The sequence below is a fragment of the Carassius gibelio genome, chromosome A11 (assembly GCF_023724105.1).
Source record: "Carassius gibelio isolate Cgi1373 ecotype wild population from Czech Republic chromosome A11, carGib1.2-hapl.c, whole genome shotgun sequence".
Taxonomy (NCBI): domain Eukaryota; kingdom Metazoa; phylum Chordata; class Actinopteri; order Cypriniformes; family Cyprinidae; genus Carassius; species Carassius gibelio.
The window spans coordinates 4,440,237-4,466,721 of NC_068381.1; the positions used below are offsets into that span (position 1 = coordinate 4,440,237).

Genomic DNA, 26,485 nt, shown 5'->3' on the forward strand with positions numbered 1-26,485 from the left:
TGCCGATCTGAATCAACCGAGTCGCGAACAGGCTCCGAAGTGCCGATCTGAATCAACCGAGTCCGAACAAAAAAAATATATATATATTCTAAGTAAATAACAATAGCCCAAGTTTAGTAAACATTTTTTTATTGAGACTATAAAAAATAATTCTGCATCTATTTTTAGGTGTGCCAGCTGCCACTGTGGGTGGCACAGGCACACCCTGGCACACCCATGGCTACGCCACTGATTGAGACTGTCACGCATAATCAATGCTTGCTCAAAAAAATGTGGTCGCTATATCTGGAGTCACCAACTCGTCGATCGCGGTCGACAAGTCGATCTTGGCAGCATTTTAAGTCGATGGCGAAGATGTTTCAAAATCTGAGAAAAAAAGGTGCGAGCCTCCGGTGCGAGTTGGGAGGTGCGAGCCTCCGCAGTCTGCGCGCGCACCTCCCAAAACAGACGAGACATTTATACTTGACACAATTGTTTTAGACTGAAAACCAGACCATACAACTGATTTAGACGCGGGTGCCGGTGTGATGAGATGTACTAATATCCGTCTGCTCGGGCATGATTGTTTTAGGCCTGTAATTGATTGATTATTGAGGTAATAGGGATGGCACGGTTTGCTGAAATAAAAAAACCAAACCGTTCGGTTCACCACACACGGTTCGCACGAGCTTCAACTTAAATCTGACAAAGCATCTGTAATATCATCTGTAATATGGCTTGCTATAAATGGCACGTAAAAAAACAGGGTTCAGCTAATAAATGTTTCTGTTGATGCATGCGCATTCTGGCTTCCCAGATATTGCAAAAACATGAAAAAAAGATCTATATTGAGCAACTACAATTCATTTTAATCCTATAATTATATATTATAATTTATTTAAAGTGAATAAATTGTAATGAAAAATAAACAAAATGAAATAGCTAAAGTTCAAAATTATCGTATTTGGAAGAAAACTACATTTTGACACGACCTGCAAATTAACACTAGGAGTATTGGACGGAAGCAGTGTGGCAAAAATACTATCCCATAATTTTGCACAGTATCTGACATTAAATGTGGCACACCCAGATTTTCATATGCACACCCAGAGTCTCTTTTCTGGCTACACTACTGGTCTTAATTTGTGGGACGCATGTATTGGGCTCAAACGCAGTGCGCGCACGCGCTACGCGGGACGGATGGTCAGCCTACCTGGCACACCCGTCTAGAGTGTGTCCACCTTTGTGTGTGGGTCCATGTACATGCTGAATCGACAGGTAAAAAAAAGCCTCAAGTCCAAATATTCATTTATCACCAATTAACTGTTTGGCAAACACTTCCTGCTTCGATGTCCAGATCTGAATTTAAAAAAAAATCTCAAACATGCTCCGAAGTCCCGATCTGAATCAACCGAGTCGCGAACATGCTCCGAAGTGCCGATCTGAATCAACCGAGTCGCGAACAGGCTCCAAAGTGCCGATCTGAATCAACCGAGTCGCGAACAGGCTCCGGAGTGCCGATCTGAATCAACCGAGTCGCGAACAGGCTCCGAAGTGCCGACAAGAATCAACCGAGTCGCGAACATGCTCCGAAGTGCCGATCTGAATCAACCGAGTCGCGAACAGGCTCCGAAGTGCCGATCTGATTCAACCGAGTCGCGAACAAAAAAAATATATATATATTTTAAGTAAATAACAATAGCCCAAGTTTGGTAAACGTTTTTTATTGAGACTATAAAAAATAATTCTGCATCTATTTTTAGGTGTGCCAACTGCCACTGTGGGTGGCACAGGCACACCCTGGCACACCCATGGCTACGCCACTGATTGAGACTGTCACGCATAATCAATGCTTGCTCAAAAAAATGTGGTCGCTATATCTGGAGTCACCAACTCGTCGATCGCGGTCGACAAGTCGATCTTGGCAGCATTTTAAGTCGATGGCGAAGATGTTTCAAAATCTGAATAAAAAAGGTGCGAGCCTCCGGTGCGAGTTGGGAGGTGCGAGCCTCCGCAGTCTGCGCGTGCACCTCCCAAAACAGACGAGACATTTATACTTGACACAACTGTTTTAGACTGAAAACCAGACCATACAACTGATTTAGACGCGGGTGCCGGTGTGATGAGATGTACTAATATCCGTCTGCTCGGGCATGATTGTTTTAGGCCTGTAATTGATTGATTATTGAGGTAATAGGGATGGCACGGTTTGCTGAAATAAAAAAACCAAACCGTTCGGTTCACCACACACGGTTCGCACGAGCTTCAACTTAAATCTGACAAAGCATCTGTAATATCATCTGTAATATGGCTTGCTATAAATGGCACGTAAAAAAACAGGGTTCAGCTAATAAATGTTTCAGTTGATGCATGCGCATTCTGGCTTCCCAGACATTGCAAAAACATGAAAAAAAGATCTATATTGAGCAACTACAATTCATTTTAATCCTATAATTATATATTATAATTTATTTAAAGTGAATAAATTGTAATGGAAAATAAACAAAATGAAATAGCTAAAGTTCAAAATTATCGTATTTGGAAGAAAACTACATTTTGACACGACCTGCAAATTAACACTAGGAGTATTGGACGGAAGCAGTGTGGCAAAAATACTATCCCATAATTTTGCACAGTATCTGACATTAAATGTGGCACACCCAGATTTTCATATGCACACCCAGAGTCTCTTTTCTGGCTACACTACTGGTCTTAATTTGTGGGACGCATGTATTGGGCTCAAACGCAGTGCGCGCACGCGCTACGCGGGACGGATGGTCACCCTACCTGGCACACCCGTCTAGAGTGTGTCCACCTTTGTGTGTGGGTCCATGTACATGCTGAATCGACAGGTAAAAAAAAGCCTCAAGTCCAAATATTCATTTATCACCAATTAACTGTTTGGCAAACACTTCCTGCTTCGATGTCCAGATCTGAATTTAAAAAAAATCTCAAACATGCTCCGAAGTCCCGATCTGAATCAACCGAGTCGCGAACAGGCTCCAAAGTGCCGATCTGAATCAACCGAGTCGCGAACAGGCTCCGAAGTGCCGATCTGAATCAACCGAGTCGCGAACAGGCTCCGAAGTGCCGATCTGAATCAACCGAGTCGCGAACATGCTCCGAAGTGCCGATCTGAATCAACCGAGTCGCGAACAGGCTCCGAAGTGCCGATCTGAATCAACCGAGTCGCGAACAGGCTCCGAAGTGCCGACATGAATCAACCGAGTGGCAAACATGCTCCGAAGTGCCGATCTGAATCAACCGAGTCGCGAACAGGCTCCAAAGTGCCGATCTGAATCAACCGAGTCGCGAACAGGCTCCGAAGTGCCGATCTGAATCAACCGAGTCGCGAACAGGCTCCGAAGTGCCGATCTGAATCAACCGAGTCGCGAACAGGCTCCGAAGTGCCGATCTGAATCAACTGAGTCGCGAACAGGCTCCAAAGTGCCGATCTGAATCAACCGAGTCGCGAACAGGCTCCGAAGTGCCGATCTGATTCAACCGAGTCGCGAACAAAAAAATATATATATATTTTAAGTAAATAACAATAGCCCAAGTTTGGTAAACATTTTTTATTAAGACTATAAAAAATAATTCTGCATCTATTTTTAGGTGTGCCAACTGCCACTGTGGGTGGCACAGGCACACCCTGGCACACCCATGGCTACGCCACTGATTGAGACTGTCACGCATAATCAATGCTTGCTCAAAAAAATGTGGTCGCTATATCTGGAGTCACCAACTCGTCGATCGTGGTCGACAAGTCGATCCTGGCAGCATTTTAAGTCGATGGCGAAGATGTTTCAAAATCTGAATAAAAAAGGTGCGAGCCTCCGGTGCGAGTTGGGAGGTGCGAGCCTCCGCAGTCTGCGCGTGCACCTCCCAAAACAGACGAGACATTTTTACTTGACACAACTGTTTTAGACTGAAAACCAGACCATACAACTGATTTAGACGCGGGTGCCGGTGTGATGAGATGTACTAATATCCGTCTGCTCGGGCATGATTGTTTTAGGATGGCACGGTTTGCTAAAATAAAAAAACCAAACCGTTCGGTTCACCACACACGGTTCACACGAGCTTCAACTTAAATCTGACAAAGCATCTGTAATATCATCTGTAATATGGCTTGCTATAAATGGCACGTAAAAAAACAGGGTTCAGCTAATAAATGTTTCTGTTGATGCATGCGCATTCTGGCTTCCCAGACATTGCAAAAACATGAAAAAAAGATCTATATTGAGCAACTACAATTCATTTTAATCTTATAATTATATATTATCATTTATTTAAAGTGAATAAATTGTAATGAAAAATAAACAAAATGAAATAGCTAAAGTTCAAAATTATCGTATTTGGAAGAAAACTACATTTTGACACGACCTGCAAATTAACACTAGGAGTATTGGACGGAAGCAGTGTGGCAAAAATACTATCCCATAATTTTGCACAGTATCTGACATTAAATGTGGCACACCCAGATTTTCATATGCACACCCAGAGTCTCTTTTCTGGCTACACTACTGGTCTTAATTTGTGGGACGCATGTATTGGGCTCAAACGCAGTGCGCGCACGCGCTACGCGGGACGGATGGTCACCCTACCTGGCACACCCGTCTAGAGTGTGTCCACCTTTGTGTGTGGGTCCATGTACATGCTGAATCGACAGGTAAAAAAAAAGCCTCAAGTCCAAATATTCATTTATCACCAATTAACTGTTTGGCAAACACTTCCTGCTTCGATGTCCAGATCTGAATTTAAAAAAAAATCTCAAACATGCTCCGAAGTCCCGATCTGAATCAACCGAGTCGCGAACATGCTCCGAAGTGCCGATCTGAATCAACCGAGTCGCGAACAGGCTCCGAAGTGCCGATCTGAATCAACCGAGTCGCGAACATGCTCCGAAGTGCCGATCTGAATCAACCGAGTCGCGAACAGGCTCCGAAGTACCGACATGAATCAACCGAGTCGCGAACATGCTCCGAAGTGCCGATCTGAATCAACCGAGTCGCGAACAGGCTCCGAAGTGCCGACATGAATCAACCGAGTCGCGAACATGCTCCGAAGTGCCGATCTGAATCAACCGAGTCGCGAACAGGCTCCGAAGTGCCGATCTGAATCAACCGAGTCGCGAACAAAAATATATATATATATATTTTAAGTAAATAACAATAGCCCAAGTTTGGTAAACATTTTTTATTGAGACTATAAAAAATAATTCTGCATCTATTTTTAGGTGTGCCAACTGCCACTGTGGGTGGCACAGGCACACCCTGGCACACCCATGGCTACGCCACTGATTGAGACTGTCACGCATAATCAATGCTTGCTCAAAAAAATGTGGTCGCTATATCTGGAGTCACCAACTCGTCGATCGCGGTCGACAAGTCGATCTTGGCAGCATTTTAAGTCGATGGCGAAGATGTTTCAAAATCTGAGAAAAAAAGGTGCGAGCCTCCGGTGCGAGTTGGGAGGTGCGAGCCTCCGCAGTCTGCGCGCGCACCTCCCAAAACAGACGAGACATTTATACTTGAACTTGACACAACTGTTTTAGACTGAAAACCAGACCATACAACTGATTTAGACGCGGGTGCCGGTGTGATGAGATGTACTAATATCCGTCTGCTCGGGCATGATTGTTTTAGGCCTGTAATTGATTGATTATTGAGGTAATAGGGATGGCACGGTTTGCTGAAATAAAAAAACCAAACCGTTCGGTTCACCACACACGGTTCGCACGAGCTTCAACTTAAATCTGACAAAGCATCTGTAATATCATCTGTAATATGGCTTGCTATAAATGGCACGTAAAAAAACAGGGTTCAGCTAATAAATGTTTCTGTTGATGCATGCGCATTCTGGCTTCCCAGACATTGCAAAAACATGAAAAAAAGATCTATATTGAGCAACTACAATTCATTTTAATCCTATAATTATATATTATAATTTATTTAAAGTGAATAAATTGTAATGGGAAATAAACAAAATGAAATAGCTAAAGTTCAAAATTATCGTATTTGGAAGAAAACTACATTTTGACACGACCTGCAAATTAACACTAGGAGTATTGGACGGAAGCAGTGTGGCAAAAATACTATCCCATAATTTTGCACAGTATCTGACATTAAATGTGGCACACCCAGATTTTCATATGCACACCCAGAGTCTCTTTTCTGGCTACACTACTGGTCTTAATTTGTGGGACGCATGTATTGGGCTCAAACGCAGTGCGCGCACGCGCTACGCGGGACGGATGGTCACCCTACCTGGCACACCCGTCTAGAGTGTGTCCACCTTTGTGTGTGGGTCCATGTACATGCTGAATCGACAGGTAAAAAAAAAGCCTCAAGTCCAAATATTCATTTATCACCAATTAACTGTTTGGCAAACACTTCCTGCTTCGATGTCCAGATCTGAATTTAAAAAAAAATCTCAAACATGCTCCGAAGTCCCGATCTGAATCAACCGAGTCGCGAACAGTCTCCGAAGTGCCGATCTGAATCAACCGAGTCGCGAACATGCTCCGAAGTGCCGATCTGAATCAACCGAGTCGCGAACATGCTCCGAAGTGCCGATCTGAATCAACCGAGTCGCGAACAGGCTCCGAAGTGCCGACATGAATCAACCGAGTCGCGAACATGCTCCGAAGTGCCGATCTGAATCAACCGAGTCGCGAACAGGCTCCGAAGTGCCGATCTGAATCAACCGAGTCGCGAACAGGCTCCGAAGTGCCGACATGAAACAACCGAGTCGCGAACAGGCTCCGAAGTGCCGACATGAAACAACCGAGTCGCGAACAGGCTCCGAAGTGCCGATCTGAATCAACCGAGTCGCGAACAGGCTCCGAAGTGCCGATCTGAATCAACCGAGTCGCGAAAAAAAAAAAAAAAAAAAAAAAAAAAAAAAAAATATATATATATATATATATATATATATATATATATATATATATATATATATATATATATATATATATATATATATATATATTCTAAGTAAACAACAATAGCCCAAGTTTGGTAAACATTTTTTATTGAGACTATAAAAAATAATTCTGCATCTATTTTTAGGTGTGCCAGCTGCCACTGTGGGTGGCACAGGCACACCCTGGCACACCCGTGGCTACCCCACTGATTTGATTAATAAATTTAAATAGGACAGTGTTTATTTAAAATATAAATTGTTTCTAACTATGTAAGTCTTTATTTTCATTTTTTTTAATCAGTCTAACACCTTGCTAAATAAAGGCATTTAACCAAGAAAAATATTATATTTTAATGTATATTAAAATATAAAAACATTATTTTAAATTGCAATAAAAAATTATGTATTTCTGATCAAATAAATGCAGCCATGATGAGCAGAAGATCTTAAAATATAAAATAAACATAAAAATCTTACTGATCCAAAAACTTTTGAACGACATTGTATATAAAATATTATTAGTAGTAATTTAATAAGAACAGGAATACAACATTGATCTATGAATTTTGAGAATATTTCAATTTCAAAAGGTTTATAATATTATGTTACTTAATTACGTTACGTATATGTTGTTACTCTTTATGTTTTATTGTTTTGCGATTTATTGCAATACGAGCAACAATGTTTCTACGAAGCTCGCTGTTTGTCAAGACTACATTACCTTATCTTACTAACCACGACTTTAGTATTCATTGTGGACAATTCGGAGTAGATGGTTTTAGCACTTCTAATTATTTATTTAATTTTCTAATTTAGGTTGCTTTTTTAACCTACTCCTCTAAATATTTGACGCACCACATGATGGCAGTAAAGTGTTTGTAAAAAAAACAAGGTCACATGACCGTTTCAAAATAAAAGCACTTTGCTTCTGCTCAGCAATGTACATGTAAATAATATGAGTGTAAAATTAAAATTATATTATTTTACAAATCTTAAAATACTTACTATACAATTCGAAAAGGGAAACATCATGGCAAATTATTATGGAATATTTAAAAAGTGGAAGGTTAGACTTTAATTTTAAAAATATACAGATCAGTGTCCGGGTTTATCATATGACAGCTTCAGAACACATGATTTTCACAGACGTCAATTGTTGGATGTTGCATAGCAAATTGCTTTATTTATGTTTTTAAGTGTGATCTGATTGGTGAGTCGTTAAATTGAATAAATGCACTTTTTATTTTAATGTTGCATTAACGTTGGATCAATCGGCGTCAATGTCATTCACATAAATGCCTCTGTTCGTTTTCACAGTTTCTCTCCAGAATGACTTTCGCGGATCCCTGGGATCAAAAAATATCGGCCTTTCTACTGAGCCCATCTCAGTTTTTGGCCACCACCACATGTGAGAGCTTCTTGGCTGAACTTCTACACGAACTGAGGAATGATAAGGCTAGTGATCAACTCAAGGTAACGAAAGCAGACAAACACGTATTATAACACTGTATTTTATAAAATGTATATGTATGTGCATGTATATAGACGTTGAAATAATATAAATATATTAACAGGTAAAAAATAAACGGTCATTTTACTATAAATGCATGCAATTATAGTTTTATGATCATTTTGAAGTCATTTTTTATTTATATATTTTCTGCTTTCATTTTAATTTGAAATATTTATTCAATTGGTCGTGTATTATATTTTTTTATATAATATTCTACAATTTTATTTATATAATATTGTATTATTGTATGTTTTTTATTCATTTTATATTTCAGTTGTAATTATTTTAGTTTAAAAAAAAAAGTTAAAAAAAAATGTTCCCTTGGCAACTAACTGAAATAAAATACGTTTTTATTTTATTTTAGTTAAAAGTTAATTTATTTTAGTTTAAATTTGTTATATAAAAAAAATTGTAATTGTTTTAGTTAATAATATTAACTCTACTCCACAATGTTTGCAGCCTTTTCCAGTAACTAGACCTATTTATTAACTATAAAGCTTTGTTTAAATGCTGTGCATTTCCCTTGTAATTGACTTGATTTTGTTTAATATTGTGATTTTTTTTTTTCTTCCTTATTATAAGATTCTCATTGTGTCTTTGCTACTGGAGCATCCAACCATTCTCTGCCCTTCTTCCTCTGTGGGAGAGGAAACAGCCCTTGAACTATTGTCAGTCTTCTCTCACACACCACAGAAATCCATCATCCTTAAGTGCAATGTCATGCTGGCCATCACCAATGTGATAATATGCACATCCTGCCTGGCTAACCACACGAAGATGGCTGAAGATTGGCTGGACTTTCTATTTCAAATGATTCAGGACACCAATGACTACAGATGCGGCCTATCCCATCAGCCAATAAGGGCCACCGCTTGTGAGTGTCTACGAGAAATGGAAACCTGTAGCCCTGGTCTTCTTTCTCAAAAGTTAGAGGCCTTGCATCTTCTAAAACAGCAAGAAACCACAGTTCTGCATCAGTCCTACTGTATGCTCTATACACTAGGGCTGAAGAACGCCATAAGGATCTTGACTACCCAAAAAAATGTTACTGACCTAGAGTTCAAGAGCATCTTAGGAGGAAATGAAGGGTTTGCATGGAAAAGCAATCAGTTAGGATTGACCTTGTTGCCAATAAACATGATGGTGCATGTCCCACGTTTGCCACCAGGTTTGGATTGTAAAGAACTTAAATCAATAATGTCTTCCCTCTTGGAAGAGTCTTACCTGCATACACCTATTTCCCAGTCTGCCCTACTTAGGGAACTTGTAGAAGTTGTCGCCATGGTTCCGGGACTCTCTCCAACGTTATTCAAATCACAGCTTCTGCGACTCTTCGGAACGGCAGACGTTTCGCTCATGCATGCCACGCTCTTTATGAAGGACACATTCACAGATAGTCTTTTCACAGCCGAGGATGAGAACTTCCTGCTCAAGCGTCTCGTGGGCACAGCCCAGCATCCGCTCCTAAGAATTTCCGAAAAGCTGTTCTGCATGGAATGCATCCTGCACTTCCCTGAGAACCGGCCCATATCCAGCAGCGGAGAAGAAAGTTTACCTGTGCTGGTTACGCCACGCCTGGCAGCGTCTCTTCATCCAACGGTTTTCAATGATAGTGCTACTATGCTCTGCAGGCTAAACCTTCTTTGTTTGGTGCACCTTGAAGCAGACGAGGGTGAAGCGGATAAAGGAATCAGCTACTTGCTTGAACACATAATGGCCCTTTTGAAAATCATAGACAATGATGGTAGCAGAGAAGTGGTGGTGACCTCTTTCAGAGCATTGTTCATTTTTCTCATGCACTTCAATGGCATGAAAGAACTCTCCGAAAAGGTGATCGACAAATTATGCGACATGTATTCCAGACATTCGCGACTCGCTCCGAATTTGATTGGCCTCGCAAATCGCATCCAGGAGCATCTGAATGATCCAGTCTGGTCGGTGAAGTTGCTGATAGGGCTTCAGAAATGCATTATGGAAATGCCTCCACTGCAGTTGACGATTCATAATTTGAGCTGGCACTTGAAAATCTTGAAACGAGTGGCTAAAGAGGGTCAGATTACCCAGAGAAACACCATTTACCTCCTTCTGAATATTCTAATCAACTCCAACTTGTGTGAAAGAGGCAACTGGCAGGTTGGAAACGCAGTTCTCGCCGTTTGTCGCAATCTTTTGGAGCATCCCTCCATTGATCAAGTGTTTATTGAGTTGGCTGACCTTTTGCAATACATATCGGTATATTATGATGACACGGACATTAAGGAGCACGCTCGCTTCTACTACACACTGCTAACCAACCTTTCATGGGAAAAGCTGACAGGGATTCTCGCCAAAGGACTTGATGGAGGACGTGCCAAAGAGCGGTCGCATTCTGCAATTATGGCTGAAAATGAGGGGATCGCTAGTAACCTGACTGTGCACAAAACTAACCGGCATGTTTTACAACTCATCAAGATGCAAGGAGAAGCCTCACAAACGTCTTTGGAAAGTTCAGAGATGTTGGAGACAACGGGAGAGGCTAAGAATTGGTTGGAGGTTTATCAAGGACAGTTTCAGACATCTGGATTTGGTTCTGAGGTCACCTTGAGATACAGTCTGACTCATGCAAAAGACACCGATCATTTATTCGATAAAGTGTTTACAATTTGTCTGCATTTTGAGATGAAAGACTCAAATTACGCAAAGGTAAATGACATACATGTACCATGTGTGTTCAGAGATAGAAAGCCACCTGAGGTCCAAGTCAAGCTCAAGCCTTTTCAACCCTACCCTACTACTTTATGTGTCAGTGCCATATTTACCACCCAAGATGGACGTTCTTGGCACAGCCGACTGCCTGATGTGAGCGTTTCGTTCTCTGAGATATTCCTCCCTCTGCCTTTACCGCCAAACACATCCTGTGAATGCAAAGAGCAAGTGTTTGACCGCATTTGGGAGGCCGCAGCCTCTGGGAATCCTGACAAATCAGCCATTAGTCTTTTCTGTTTCAAAACTGGAGATGAAAGTCTTACTGATCTCATCAAGACACATTTCCAGGGTTACCTTATTACAGATCAGCAAAGCAAACGATTTTGGAAAGTACTGTTCTTTCTTCCACCCAAGTACCATGTCCTTTTGAAGATTACCCAGGCTGAAGATGCTATTCAGGTCAGCATCGCAACGGACAACTGGGAACTGTTACCCTTTGTGAACTCTTACCTCCAAAACATTACTGATCATTGTAGCACAACAGTAACAGATGGCTAAACGGATGTATTGCAGGTGTTCATTTACATAGTTGATTTTAACCAGTCCAATTTATTTTTATGACTTCCTTTTTTTATGTAACACCATCGCGTCTGTATATAAAATCGCTGACTAATGTGTTTAATAAAATAAATATGAGCACATGTTATGCTGTTTTATGTAGAGTAAGCAGTGAAAACCTACTGCTTTATGAAAAGAAAAATCAATATAAGATACTGAATTAATGATTTAATGAAAACAACATAACCAAAAATGTATGCAGCTCTGAAAAAAAAAGGGAAATCTGACACATTAAATGCATGACGGAATGACAGATTTACAGGTCCAGTAGTAGTGACAAGTGACAAAATTTTCAGTACGCAGAACTGGCGATTTTAATTTGCCAAACTATTTCTGTTAACAAACAATTATTTTAAGACATGGTGGCTTTCATGACTAGATGAGACAGTCTGTGAGTGAGCTGCGCCCTTTCACTGTGAAAGACCTTCAAAGTTGAGCTCAGTACAGGCTGGTAGAGCAGTTTGTCTGTTCAACAGTTTATCCATGATGCCAATTTCAGCATCCCGCCTTTCAACCTCCTCTTGTGGGGTCCAAGACATGTCATGTTGGAGTTTGTATGCACCAAGGAACTTGTGAGGGCAACTAGGACCCCATTCCTGTAAGAGATTAAATAAATTAGCTGTTGAGATGATGATGAGACCCAGACACTCATAATGTGGCAATCAACAAACCTGTGGAGACAGAATGGAGAAATACCGCTGTCCGGATTCACGCATGTAAAGATAATACATGTTTCCTGGTTTCTTCACAACATTGCATGCAGCATGGTGAAGCTCGGCATCTTTCTTGGCATCTTCTAAAACCTAAAGTGCAAACACAAAATGATTTAACCATTACTTATTTGTCACTTGTTAGATTTTTAACACAGATATGTAAACGTTAAAGGAATAGTTCACCTAAAAATGAAGATTATTTTAAAATTAATCTCCCTCAGGCCACCCAAGATGTATATGGCTTTGTTTCTTAATGGGAACAGAGTTGGAGAAATGTAGCATTACTTTGTAATGAATGGGTGCCGTCAGAATAAGATAAATACACCACAGTAATCCACACTCACTTGTGAAGTAAAAAAAGCATGTTGGTGAGAAACAAATCCATCAAGATGTTTTTAACTTCAAAACTGGAATCATGTTGATTATTTGAAGATTGTTTTTATTAACTGTTTGGATTCTCATTCTGACGGCACCCATTCTCTGCAGAGGATCCACTGGTGAGCGAGTGATGTAATGCTACATTTCTGCAAATCTGTTCTGGTAAAAAAAAAAAAGAAACTCGCCTAAATATTGCATGAAAAAACAAAAAAACACTTGATGAACTATTCCTTTAAAGCTGCAGTAGGTAACTTTTGTAAAAATATATTTTTTGCATATTTGTTAAACCTGTCATTATGTCCTGACAGTAGAATATGAGACAGAAAATCTGTGAAAAAAATCAAGCTCCTCTGGCTCCTCCCTGTGCTCCTATTGCCATTTGCAGTTACGGAGTGCTCCCGTTAAGAAATAACCAATCAGAGCTGCGGTCAGTAACTTTCTTTGTGTTCAAAATGTAGAAAAATGTATATAATAAGCGAGTACACCATGAATCCATTTTCCAAACCGTGTTTTTAGCTTGTCCTGAATCACTAGAGTGCACCTATAATAAGTGTTTATATTCGCACTATTTTAGATTGCTTCGGGGGTACCGCGGCGGAGTAACCCAGTACCTTTGTGATTCTTCATAGACATAAACAGAGAGAAGTAGTTCCGGCTACGATGTTCTTCTGCAAGACGCAAGCAGTTCTGTTTATTAACAGCTAGAACGTCAAAAGTTACCTACCAAGTCTAGGGACATTTGCGGTACTGCTGTAAAACAAAGTGATCATTTGAGTGACAGTTCAATCTCACCTTTCTTGCTTGCTCCTGAAGGTATCTTATCTGTTCAGCAATTACTGTAAGTTTGTTGCAAGCATTGGCTCTAATAAAGTCATCTCCCTAAAATTCCCAAAAGAAATAAATAAATCCATGATTAAAAAAACAACAACAACTGTATATCCATATGAGTAAAGTAATAGAGCTAAAGCATCACTTACTTTCTGTACTTGCTGTGCCAGAGCAACTAGATCCATGGGATCCCCAACACGGTTAGTCTGGTAGGGGCTCACCAGTGCCATTCCACTCGGGTTACTGCTGGTCTCCACCAAAGTTACTATAATATTAACATTGTTGACATGTAAAATAGTGTTGCACAGCACAGAGATGATTTTAGTGGCAGATTCCACTCCAAAATGCATGTTAAATCATGCTCATCTTCCAAAATGGCCTAATTATTATAGAGAAGAAGATTCTGCTCGATTTGGGATGATCACATAATGAGCAAATGGTCTTTAATTGTAGAATGGGAATGAGTGTGTGACAACGAGAATCATCTAAGACAACGGGATGTCTAACTTAATTTGCATACAGAGCACAGCTGTTACAACAGAAGCAACTTCTTTTACATTAATTGTAACTGTAAAGAAGGTTTTCAGAGTTTAAGATATTAACTCCGGTGAACCCAAGGTAGTACATATACTTTGTCACTGCTATGCATCTTCACTTAGATCTTCAACATCCTATTTTTTTTCTTACAGTATACTACACCATTGCCATTATAAGAGAAATTCAAATAAGAGATTGATATATAATATATATATATATATATATATATATATATATATATATATAATAAGATATATACTTGTTACATAGTAAGAAGAAAGACATCTACACTGATATCAGGCTCCTTTATTCTTATTCGGAGGTCACAGTAGCCATATGTATCCAAACCATATGGATCACCACCTGGAGACGACCTCTACAGCCCTGAATGTCAACAAGAAGACCCCCAGACACAAATCCCCTGATTGCATGATGACTGATTGCACAGACACTATTGGAAAAGAGCTGAACTGGATGATGACATCACTGAATCATCAATGAACTGACTTTAACTGGAAAAATGACTCTTTGTTACTGTCCCCCTGCATTGATGACAAACTTTTTTCCTGACAATGTAGAGTTGCCTTGACACTATCAGTATTGTATAAAGCACTCTCTCTCTCTCTCTCTCTCTCTCTCTTAGTATGTATATATATGTATATATATGTGTGTATGTGTGTGTACGTTATACATTATATTATATATACATACACACACACACGCATATATATATATATATATATATATATATATATATATATATATATATATATATATATATATACACACACACACACACACACACACACACACACACACACATACATAGATACAACAAAGGTTGTTATTTAACAGGTTGGATAACCTCTTAAGAGTGAAAGTAAGCGCCTCTGGAGGTGCAGAGTAGATCTACGTGGTGTTAAGGTTTATTTATTTGTTTATTTATTAAAGATTGTTTTAAAATAAAAATAAAGGCAAATAATAACTTGGTGAGTGCTGGTAGCTTAGTACCATGGCACTGACTATAATGACAATAATGGGACATTTCATAACATTACAAAAATGTTATCAACTTACACCAAGCACATATTTTGTCACTTTTAATACAATGGATCTACAATATTTAACCACTGTTTTGATCATTACTATGGTGCGGTGGAATGACTGACTCGACCAATTCAATAAAACAGAAAACTTAAACTAAAAATATTTCCTGAATTTACCGTTGAAGGCACTGTCTTACCCGTGGTGGTTTTGTTGGGTTGTTGTGGTAGACAGATTGTTTTATCCATTCTGTAATTAAACTTCCCGTCGCGCTCAACAAATTAACACGAGACTTCTCACCGGACTCACAAAACAAAACACGGAGGAGGAGTTTCTGGGGTCCTACTGTGTTTGATGAATCGAGTAGTAGTCGTGATAGTTGCCTGTGTACAAATACCTATATTTTTGTCATATAATACTTTACACACATATTTAATGAGTGTTTAAACTATAGCGTGTGTTTCTAAAATAATGCTTTTGAATAACACAATGCATATTCATATTTATTATATCGATAACTCAAATACAAAGCGACCATGCATGTTTAGCGGTAGCCTATTATGTAGATTGCAGAAAATGTAGTTATGTGAGTTTTCTGCAGTTATGAAAGATCAAAGTTTGAAATTATGCAACCAAAAAACTGCAATTCCGTGCATTTTGCACTATACCTTTGGACGATTCCTTCATATTATCTGAATTATGCAAGATGTTGCACACAACAACGACAGTACATTCAGGTTAATTTATTTATTTATATGGAAAAAGGTCTGCGAATTGTAAAAACTAAAAATAACCTTATAAAGCATAATTTGCAATGAAGGAAAGCTCACGGGTAATTTTTTTTTATATATATTATTTATTTTTGTTAAATTGAACATTCAGTAAAACTTAACAATAACTCGATAAGATAATTACATTAGGCTAAATTATGCTTACCAGACCAATATCAAGAATACTACATTTTATCATATGAGAACGTATACAAACTGCTGATCTTTTAAGAGGTAAATTATGTTTCCTAATGACTTAATAAAGGTCACTGTAGTGTTAGCCAGCTTTTTTTATTCCCGACAAATGAATATAAGGCCACATTTTACAATAAGGTTCCTTCAGTTAATGTTATTTAGCCTATAATAACTAACAGAAACAAACAATTAATATATTTATTACAGCATCTATTAATCTTTGTTGATCTGAATGAAAATACAGTTGTTTATTCATGTTAATTCACAGTGCATTATCTAATTTTAACAAGCACAACTTTAGATTTTAATAAAGCATTATTAAATGTTTTAATTCACATTAAGATTACATGCTGTGGGATTATTGTTCATGCTTAGTTCATGTTAACTAAAGTAGTAAACTAATGAACCTTATAGTGAAGTGTTACCTAATGCAAAAATAGAAATAGACACAACTTATATTCTGGATTACAAAAAATAAAATAGCCTAATAATAATAATAATAATAATAATAATAATAATAAAAGTCTAAGAAAAATTAAAAGAGCAAAAACTAAAATTGCCAACTCAATTCTAACTGTTTCTGTAGGTCTATATAATTTATGTAGCCTATACCGTATAATTTATGCATTTTCAACTAAAACTATAGAGTATTAATACTTTCTAGTTTTAGTTGAAAATGTGTCACTCAAACCTTTTAAATCCGTGACTAGACAACAGTGGCCCTAAATTTCTCAGCTCGCCCCGGCCAGGCTTTCACACAGTCCTGGAGCTCCACCCTCTCCAAAGACTTTCGGAGATTCTCCAAAACCGAGTCATACCTCACAGGCCTCCAGTCTCCGAGATGTGGACCTCACTGTCCTTGATATCAATCCTATCCAGTGTCCATTTCACTTTGTGTGACACTCAAGCCAATGGAATATTTGAGCCGTACGATCTGCTTTTTGATAACGCGGTGGAGGCGTATTATAAGCAGGACTGGCTGGCTGTGATCCTGAACATGGAAAGGGCTTTGCGGAATAAAGCAGCGCTGCGTAAAATCCAGACGGACTGCCGCTTATCCTGCGCGGATCACACCGCTTTCGGGGACCCTTTCCCAGGTGTGGGTGTCCCGATCCCAGGAACCGGGGCCGTGGAGGATTTAGCGTTTTTCCAGAGGATTCTCAAACGGGCCGATTGTGTGGATGCATGTGAACGCGAGAAAATGGGACCACCGACACTCCATAAAGTTAGTGAGACTATAGAGCTGGAGTTCAAGAAGAGGACGCCTTACAATTACCTGCAAGTAGCTTACTTTAAGGTAAAGAAGAGGCCAGAAAAATGCATGCAAAATTGTTTATAAAAACGCAAAGGCTTTAAAAAAAAAAGTAAATTGGCATAGGGATAAAATCAGTGCATCTCATTAGCATAATGCTTTTCATAAGAAGCTTTTTGTAAACAAAGAATATCAAGTTATCAATACATTCTATCAGTGCATAAAAGTGCATCAGATGCATTTGATCAGATTTTGTACGCAAGATTTATGCATTTTCACTGAATGGTTAACCGTTTAAGAAGCTCTTCCACGTTTCCCCAACCCCCCTATACTGTGCCACGTCTTTAGGTGGAGCCTTGCAGAGTTTTAGAACTGCCGAGGGGCTTTAAAATACCACTGCCTTGAAAACTGATGGTTTAAATGAGATGTACATCCTCAGTCCACTGGAACAATGAAAAAGCATCATTGTTGTATAAAAAAAAAAAAAACTATAGTATCAACAAGTATGAACAGCAAAGTCATCACACATTTCAAGGATTGCTTCAATGACAACAGCACTACTGTAATGATAGTCATTAATTTAAAATATCATTAAAATATATATAAAACTATTTTTTTTCTTTTATGTTCACCAAGGCATTTATTTGAAAAAAATAAAAATACAGTAAAACAGAAGTAATAATATTATTATTATTATAACAGTTGTGTTTGAGTCTTGAATATTACTTTTAATCAGATTATTTATGTTTTTATTTATTTGAACGTTTTATTTATATTCTAGGACCAATTCTGTTTCGCTAAAGTATAACTTGGAAAGCATGAGTGTTTTTTCTAACCAATATTTCTTTGCACTTACAGATAAACAAGCTTGACAAGGCAGTGGCAGCAGCAAATACATTTTTCATAGCAAACCCTGACCACGTAGAGATGAAACAGAATTTAGAGTACTACATGATGATGGCCGGGGTGCAAGAGACAGATTTCAAGGACCTGGAGGAGAGACCGCACATGGTACAAACAATGTTTATTAATCTGAATACGTCTAGAATTTGTCCATACAATCTTACCGCCTTATAAAATATTTATAACTGCTGATTTCCAGGCTGAATTTTTAGAGGGCAAGATTCATTACAGTGCAGAAGATTTTGCCCCAGCCATTGAGCACTTTGAAGCTGCTGTTGAAGAATATTTCACTGCTTATGAAGAATGCAGAGTTCTTTGCGAAGGAGCCTTCGATTATGATGGTTACAATTACATGGAGTACAACGCCGATCTCTTTCAATCTATGACAGGCACGTGGTATTCTGATGCTTTTGATTTAATAAACACTAATTAGTGCATAACACCAAGTAGTGCAATTATTTTGAAATATACTAATAGTAATGGTATTTGATGTCTCATTTGATTTCTCCCTTTCTTGAATGTAGTTCTGTTACACTAAATGTTTTATTAATATGGATATAATATTATTTGAGGGATTCACGTCTATGTTTGCATTGATCACAGATCATTACCTTCACGTTCTGAACTGCAAACAGCACTGCGCTGTGGATCTGGCATCCACCGCTGGAAGAGAGAAGCCTTTTGAAGATTTCCTCCCATCGCACTTTAACTACCTTCAGTTCTCATACTATAACAGTACGATGCACTCATCATCAGCAGAAGCATATTCAGGACCAGACTTCTGTGTTCTTATTGACTAAAACCAAAACCAATATTGCTTTACTGCTGTCTATATCGTTTTTTAGATTTTTATTTCAGTTTTAGTTATTTTAGTACGTCAAATTAAAGTAAATTAAAATGAGAAATGTTGTCTTGGAAATTGTATAGTTTTAGTTTTAGTTAACTACCCTTATTTCAGTTACTGAAATAAATCTGCAATAAAATAAAATATTAGATAGAAAAGCATAAACAAAATACGTTTTTTTTCTTTCAATTTAAGTTTCTTCCATTTCAAATAACGAAAATGTTTTGTTATGGAATTAATTTTCGTTAAATATAACACCCCTGGTTTCAGTTAAATAAATCTACAAAAATATTAGATAGATAACTTTTTAAATATATATATATATATATATATATATATATTATTACAGTTAATGTTTCTTTTATTTCACATAACAAAAATGTTTTGTTATGGTTTTCATTTTAGTTAACTATAATGACACTGGTTTCAGTAGTTGAAATAAATCTACAATAAAATTTAATAAATAAAAAAGCATACATTTGAAAACCATTGCCTTTGCAGCTAACTAAATAAGTTGAAGTACTGAAAGTACACAATTAATAAAACTGAAAAATACTAAATATCAATATAAAAAGTTAATTACAAATATTAAAAAATATTTTAGTTGTATATAAATAATGCTAAAGGAACACTGCAAGATTTATCAGATTATATATCAGTATATATATATATATATATATATATATATATATATATATATATATATATATATATATATATATATATATATATATATATTATTGTATTTGTGTTAATGTTTTAGTAGTATATTTAGGTACATCAAAGTTTGCACAGCAGGTAGATATTTTGGGGTGTTGCTAATAAAGTCAAATTTTTTTGTGTACTGCTGAATGTTTTAAATACATAGTGTATTATTTCTATCTGAGTTCATTTTTAAAGGTTTAATCTCTTGCTCTCCCAGGTGAAAAATACGAGCAGGCCATTGAGTGTGCTAAAACATACCTGCTCTTCCACCCTGAGGATGCGGTTATGGCTCAGAACCTGGCGTACTACTCCGCTGTGCTGGGAGACGACAAAGCCGTCAACATTACAGCCAGAGAGGTGCCGTCCACACGTGCCACTGATGATAACTCAATAATTGATTTCCAATGGAAATACATGATGCAACATGGTGCATGCTTTGAGTGCAGACTTCAGATTCATTTTGAACTATATATATATATATATATATATATATATATATATATATATATATATATACTATTTTTCTTCGTTGCAGGTTGTTAAGCAGCACATTAAGAGGTCTTTGCTGGAAAAAGAGCTTCTTTACTTTGGCTATGAGATGTTTGGTAAAACATTTGTTGATCCAGTAAGTGTATTAATATGTGCTATGATACCCATATTTATTATAAACATAGTTAGAATAAAATCTCATTCTGTCCCAGGACACATGGACCCCTGAGGACATCATACCTAAGAAACTAAGAGACAAACAAAAGTAAGTGTACCTTTGTTGTTGCATGTGATTTATTTACACAAAAGTTCAGCTGACCTGATGTCGGTTTCCTCTGTGCATGCAGGGCGGACAAAGAAACAGCTGCGAGGATTACAGAGGAGATCAGTAACCTTATGAAAGAGATCGAGACACTTGTAGAAGAGAAGAGTAAAGACTCATCAGACCTGGTCAAGATGGTAAAAGATGGTAAGACTTTATAAAATTCAACATATGTGAAGGGATAAGCAAGTTACAAGACCTGGTCCTGCAACTGGTGCTTTTTCAGATATCAATCCAGCACCTACTCAAGAAACTGCCAACAAACTCCCGGAAACCCTGACATCCTCATCTCTGAACGGTTCCCAGCGGATCGTCCTGGATGGTGTAATCACATCCGACGAGTGTCAGGAGCTTCATCGCCTCTCAAGTGTATGCTTGACATTTCTTTTTATTTTCCAGAATATAATTTGTATTTTCTGCAGTCAACTAAATATTTATATTTTCTAATTGACCTAAATCTCGCAGGAAGCAGCTATTCAAGATGCTTTTAAAGCAACACCCTCCCCTCATTCGGCGAGTGAGATGTTTCAGGATATTATGGTTCTCAATGCTCTACAGGTGACACCTACGTTACTAAAGGGCTTAAAAATTCCTGCTTAATTTTCTTTTTTCATGATTCTTGAATCCTGAATAGAAAATACAAAAGGACAGCTTTTTTGAAATAGAAATATGTTGTAACATTATACAGCAAATCTCTTTTCTTTCACTTTAAATCAATTGAATGTGTCCCTGCTGAGTAGAAGTATTAATTACCTAAAAAAATCTTACTGACCCAAAATTTTGAACAGTATTAAATGTATAAAAACATTCATCTTTAACAAAATTAAAGATGCTTTATTGCACCTTAAGAGTTCATGGAATCGTTCTATTAAAAGATTCTTTATATTTTTAAAATGGACTCCACACTAAGAAAAAAAAAAGAAGACCTGACTAAAAAGTTATTTGAGGAATGAAAAATGGTTTATTTATTTCAATATATATGAAAATAATATCCTTTATGGTATTAGGCAGATTTAAATTTAGCAGACTCTGTGTGATGCTCTTTGATTTTTCTGGAAACATGTTGACTTTCGATATATTGCATTTTAATTCATCACTTAAAAGCTTTTTTTTCCTTATACCTTGGTCAGGAGGGTCTGGTTCCCTTGAAGAGTGCACGTTTGTTGTCCGACCTCAGTGAGAAAATTCGAAAGGTTCTGGAATCCAACTTTGGTCTGGAATCGCCTCTGTATTTCTCTAGCTCAAACCTGGTCTGCCGATCTGCCATCGGTAAACTGGCTTTTTTTCTGAGAAATGCACATTATTTTTGCATCTTGAACACAGATCTATTTAGTTCGCAAACAAGCTTATGTTGGTCTCTCTTTCAATCCAGAGAAACAGGAGGAGCGTGCAGACTGTCTGCTCATCTCAGAGCTCAACGACTGTATCAAAGATCCATCAGCATACAGCGATCAAGGCTACAGGTTTGCCACTTGAGGAAACAGTCTAGCATCATGGTTATTTAGTTTATACTGTTTTCACTAATACATTCTTTTTGTTGCTTCGTAGTGCCATTTTGTACCTCAATGACAACTTTGAAGGAGGAGATTTCATCTTCACTGAGTCAGATGCCAAAACAGTCTCTGTAAGATTTCTAAATGTTTTGCATTATTTTTATTCAGACTAGAGAGCTGTGTAGAGGAGTAACTAACTACCGTATTTTCCGGACTATAAGTCTCACTTTTTTCATAGTTCGGCTGTTCCTGTGACTTATAATCAGGTGCGACTTATTTATCAAAATTAATTTGACATGAACCAAGAGAAAACATTACTGTCTCCAGCCGCGAGAGGGTAATGTTTTCTCTTGGTTATTGTGTCTAAATAAATGCGATTTACAGTCCAGTGTGACTTATATATGTTTTTTTCCTCATCATGACGTATTTTTGGACTGATGCGACTTATACTCAGGTGCGACTTATAATCCGAAAAATACAGTAACTAAAATAAGTAATGCTATTAATATGAAATTACATATTTCAGTAATGTTACTACTATGTTACTACTAGCCAGGATTTAACTAGCTATCTAACTAATCAAACACTATACCTTGGAATATGCCTTCACTGTTGCGTAGCATTGGAAAGTCTGATTTATTTTAGCAAATCAGTTTTTCAAACAGTTCATTTCAATTAACTAGTTCAAAAAAGAGATTCGTGTATGTTTGCTTTTTGTATTTAAATAAATATTGTATTATGTATCCCTATTTTACGGGTTCCTGTAAACTGAGTTAAATGTGGTTTTATCTACTTTAAGCGCACTGTTGCTTGACAAACTACAATTTCAAAGTAGCTTCCCCAGCATTGCCAGTGAGTTATTTTAGACTTGGTCGATGTCAATGCAGAAGCTTCTTCTGTTAACTGTGTTGATAAAATGTGCTGTTTTCTAAGACTGATACTATTTGACTCTACCCTCTCTTCAGTCTGTAGTGAAGCCTCGGTGTGGTAAAGTCGTAGGATTCAGAGCTGGACAGGAGACCCTTCATGGAGTGATGGCAGTAAACAAAGGACAGAGGTGTGCTGTAGTGCTTCGGTTCACTCTGGATCCTCTTCACAATGAGAAGGCAAGTATGACTTTCAGGGCAGTTTTGTGAATGGTAAAAAAAAGCAACAGGATTAACTGTAGATTTAAACAGGAAAACTAAGACTTTCATGGGGTCTGTTGCCGTGTTTTTGTTGTTTTTAACCAAGACTGTTAAAATATTTAGTTAATTTAGAAATAAAGCTGAAATAAAATTAATATAAATAATAAATATTGAATTAAACAAAGTTCAACTGTAAAATGTAAATGTAAATTAGAAATGTGGAAATGTTGAAATAAAATAAGTTGATGTACAAAATTACTAAATCTAAATAAATAAATTAAAATTAAATAGAAACATTAAAACTAATTATAAAGTTACTAGAACTCAAAACTAAAATGTATTTAAATTATCTAAAAATATTTAAATATTAAAAATATTGAATAAAGAACAAACTGAAATGAAATAAGTTGAAGTACAAAAATTACTAAAAAATTAAATGAATAATTAAGCAAAATAAATGTTAAAACTAATAAAAATGACAAAAGCACATAACAAAATCACTTGAACTTAAAACTAAGATTTAAATAAAAACTGAAAATATAAAAATAAAAGCCAATTCAAAGTATATATATATTTAAAAAAATCCTATAATAGTATAAATGCCACAGATCGGTTGACGTTGTAGTTGTTAAAAGTTCCCTCTTTGTCTAACCTTGTTGCACTTTGTTGTGTCTACAGGAACGTTTACAGGCTGAAGAACTTCTGAAAAAGTTTTCCAGCCCACTTGAAGCTGATGTCCAGAAAACAGGAATGAACAGTGAAGTGAAACTCTCTGAACCTGAAGGAACAGTTTCTACTAAGACAACTGAAAAAGACACAGTAAAGACAAGCACATCTGCAGAACAACCTTCCACAGCTACAGAGGATAAGAAAACTGACAGCAAAGTGGTGAAGAAAAGTGAAAAACCAAAGGCAAAAACATCAAAAAAGCCAGTAAAAAAAGAAACCCAAACAAAAGCTAAAGCAGACAAAACAAAGAGCAAAGAGTCAGACAAAACAAAAAACACCACAGCTGAGAAAAAGAAATCAAAAACAGCTAACAAGACAAAACCTGTAACATCAGACAAAAAGAAGAAAACAAGCAAAACAACAGTTAAAAATACTGCAGATGACAAGAAAACAAAGCCAACGACCACAGAACCTAAAGACTCTATAGCTGAAAATCACAAGGTTGAGTTATGAGCCTCATGCAGACTAGCTTCTGTGTTTTATTCTTTCTTTTTTCTTTTTTAATAAGTGATGGAGGACTGCTGATGGATCTGTGTTTTTGTAAAAAAAAAAAAGACTCATGAATTTGAAGCTGTATCACAGGAGAGCAGACTTGACAATCAAGTTGACTTGTATTTTCTCTTTTGTCTAAATTGTAATTATTTCTATTCTTGTCTCAGGAACTGAAATACAGTTGTGAAATTGTGTGCTCCTTGATGGCAGCTTTCAGAGATTACATTTGCCACTTTGCATTCCCACAATAACTAAATAAAAGCGACATGTTTTTAAATTATAACACTGCAGTATATTTTTATTGAGTTTTGCAGACCTCACAGACATGATGCTGAGATGTTGTAGGATGTGGTCATGATGTGCTTGTTTCCCCTTCTTAAATAATTAATTTAATTTTTCCCCCACCTATTTCATTATCCATAAATTAATTCTGTTTTCTACAGAACAGTGACTTGGCAAGGGATTTAGTCCATGCACTACCGTAACACTGCAGTAGGTGGCAGCACGGTTCTGAGCGTCTGTTTTACACATTTTCTGAAATTACTCCAAGTTGTTCCCACCACCACCTGTTTGAGGAGTATATACACACACACACACACACACACATACAGGGGCGGATCTAGAAAAATATTGATGGGGTGGCGAGAAGGGGGCAGGAATTTTTGAGGGTTGGCAACATATGGCATACATATATATATACTGAATTTAGTCACAGTTATCACAGATTGATGATAAATATATGTGCACACTACAAAAGGACACAGGCTATCATTTAAAAACTTTATCTCATGCAATCAATGTCTTGCATTTGAAACAGTTCATATAAGGAATAAGTGACCATACCTCATAAGCACCACCACACTCACTAATGCATACAGTATGCATCGACATGTAATTAAGAGCATTATAAAAGGTTCAGTGTTATCAATATGTCAATTTATTATAAGAAACAGTTATAAAGATTTTAATAGTCAATGACATTTCCAGCTGGGGAGACTCAACTGATTTTCTACTGTTTACTGTTAATCATCATCTAACTCAACCAGTCAAGAGCTACATTTAGCCTTAGATGTTATATGAATATGGTCCCTGAAGCATAGGTTTTATTAGCTGACAATAATAATAAATAAATAAACATTATAGGCACAAATACAAATGTACTTTTAGAAATTGTTTCTGAAAAATATGGTGTTATTGTTTTGGCAAGCTTAAATTAAAACTTCTATGAAAACTTGTGTGATATTCCTTCAAAATAATGTTTTAGTAAATCTTTTTTTTTTTTTTTGAGTATATTTTACTAAGCAATTTCTTACATAATTTCTTTGAGTTATACCAAAATTTTATTTTGACAAGTTGTCGTAAAGACATTGCCGTTTCTGTCAGTCTGTGTATATGATACAAATGATTGACGATAGTTTTATCAAATGAAATGGTGAATTCCTCTCATAGCGTGCTGACGTGCACGTGTAGCTTACATCATGTGTCAATATAGTGAAGAGCTGAAAACACCACGCGCGATTCAGTGTGTGTGTCTGTGTTTGTGTGTGTGCGTGTGTGTGTGTGTGCGTGTGTGTGTGTGTAGTAGAGCACACACTTCCAGAGACGTGTATAACAACAACTTAAGGGTTCCCATAAACAGGATTGTATTGTTGTGTCCCCCTTCCTCAAATATGATGGGAAAAAAAAACTACTAAAGGGGTGAAAAATAACTTTAATCAAATGAAAAACTAAATGAATAAATTGTATTATTTAGAAATCACAATTGTAGCTCTCGACAATTACCTGTGGCTATAACTTTATTATGACTCTAATTTATTTTATAGTCTCAAGCATTCAGAAATCATGCAAAAGGAAAAGCAGTTTTACTATGATAAAACCCATGGTTTATTTTTGTAAGGGTTGTGATATGCACGTTTTTTGTTGAAGAAATTATAAAGCCTGT

General features: G+C 37.1%; 3 protein-coding genes across 3 annotated transcripts; 2 read left to right on the top strand and 1 right to left on the bottom strand.

Annotated features, from left to right (window-relative positions):
• Positions 1-7,988: 7,988 nt before the first annotated feature.
• LOC128022082 (AP-5 complex subunit beta-1) lies at positions 7,989-11,805 on the top strand. Its single transcript, XM_052609316.1, has 3 exons — positions 7,989-8,116; positions 8,224-8,379; positions 9,002-11,805. The coding sequence occupies exons 2-3, from the start codon at positions 8,236-8,238 to the stop codon at positions 11,660-11,662; spliced, it is 2,805 nt and encodes a 934-aa protein (XP_052465276.1). The 5' UTR covers positions 7,989-8,116; positions 8,224-8,235; the 3' UTR covers positions 11,663-11,805.
• A 70-nt stretch (positions 11,806-11,875) lies between these two features.
• Positions 11,876-15,587, bottom strand: LOC128022083 (uncharacterized protein C1orf50 homolog). The gene is made up of 5 exons (XM_052609318.1): positions 15,422-15,587; positions 13,791-13,906; positions 13,606-13,692; positions 12,394-12,525; positions 11,876-12,318 (listed from the first exon to the last, which is right to left on the bottom strand). The coding sequence occupies exons 1-5, from the start codon at positions 15,468-15,470 to the stop codon at positions 12,133-12,135; spliced, it is 570 nt and encodes a 189-aa protein (XP_052465278.1). The 5' UTR covers positions 15,471-15,587; the 3' UTR covers positions 11,876-12,132.
• Positions 15,588-16,934: 1,347 nt separating this feature from the next.
• Positions 16,935-24,826, top strand: LOC128022084 (prolyl 3-hydroxylase 1). Its single transcript, XM_052609319.1, has 15 exons — positions 16,935-17,484; positions 18,298-18,450; positions 18,542-18,731; positions 18,946-19,077; positions 20,109-20,248; positions 20,427-20,516; positions 20,593-20,645; positions 20,728-20,849; positions 20,929-21,071; positions 21,168-21,260; positions 21,833-21,971; positions 22,075-22,165; positions 22,251-22,326; positions 23,161-23,301; positions 24,001-24,826. Exons 1-15 carry the CDS (start codon positions 17,029-17,031, stop codon positions 24,502-24,504), a joined length of 2,523 nt encoding a protein of 840 aa, XP_052465279.1. The 5' UTR covers positions 16,935-17,028; the 3' UTR covers positions 24,505-24,826.
• The last annotated feature ends 1,659 nt before the right edge of the window (positions 24,827-26,485 follow it).

Bases quoted from the DNA above. Each gene is read 5' to 3' on its own strand.
- LOC128022082 (XM_052609316.1), top strand. From the start codon at position 8,236: ATGACTTTCGCGGATCCCTGGGATCAAAAAATATCGGCCTTTCTACTG. The intron at 8,380-9,001 runs GTAACGAAAGCA...CCTTATTATAAG, and splicing joins AGGCTAGTGATCAACTCAAG to ATTCTCATTGTGTCTTTGCT.
- LOC128022083 (XM_052609318.1), bottom strand. From the start codon at position 15,470: ATGGATAAAACAATCTGTCTACCACAACAACCCAACAAAACCACCACG. The intron at 13,907-15,421 runs GTAAGACAGTGC...TTAATATTATAG, and splicing joins ACCCAACAAAACCACCACGG to TAACTTTGGTGGAGACCAGC. The intron at 12,526-13,605 runs GTGAGATTGAAC...TTTGCACTTTAG, and splicing joins TTCAGGAGCAAGCAAGAAAG to GTTTTAGAAGATGCCAAGAA.
- LOC128022084 (XM_052609319.1), top strand. From the start codon at position 17,029: ATGTGGACCTCACTGTCCTTGATATCAATCCTATCCAGTGTCCATTTC. The intron at 18,732-18,945 runs GCACGTGGTATT...CATTGATCACAG, and splicing joins TCTCTTTCAATCTATGACAG to ATCATTACCTTCACGTTCTG. The intron at 20,850-20,928 runs GTAAGACTTTAT...GTGCTTTTTCAG, and splicing joins GGTCAAGATGGTAAAAGATG to ATATCAATCCAGCACCTACT.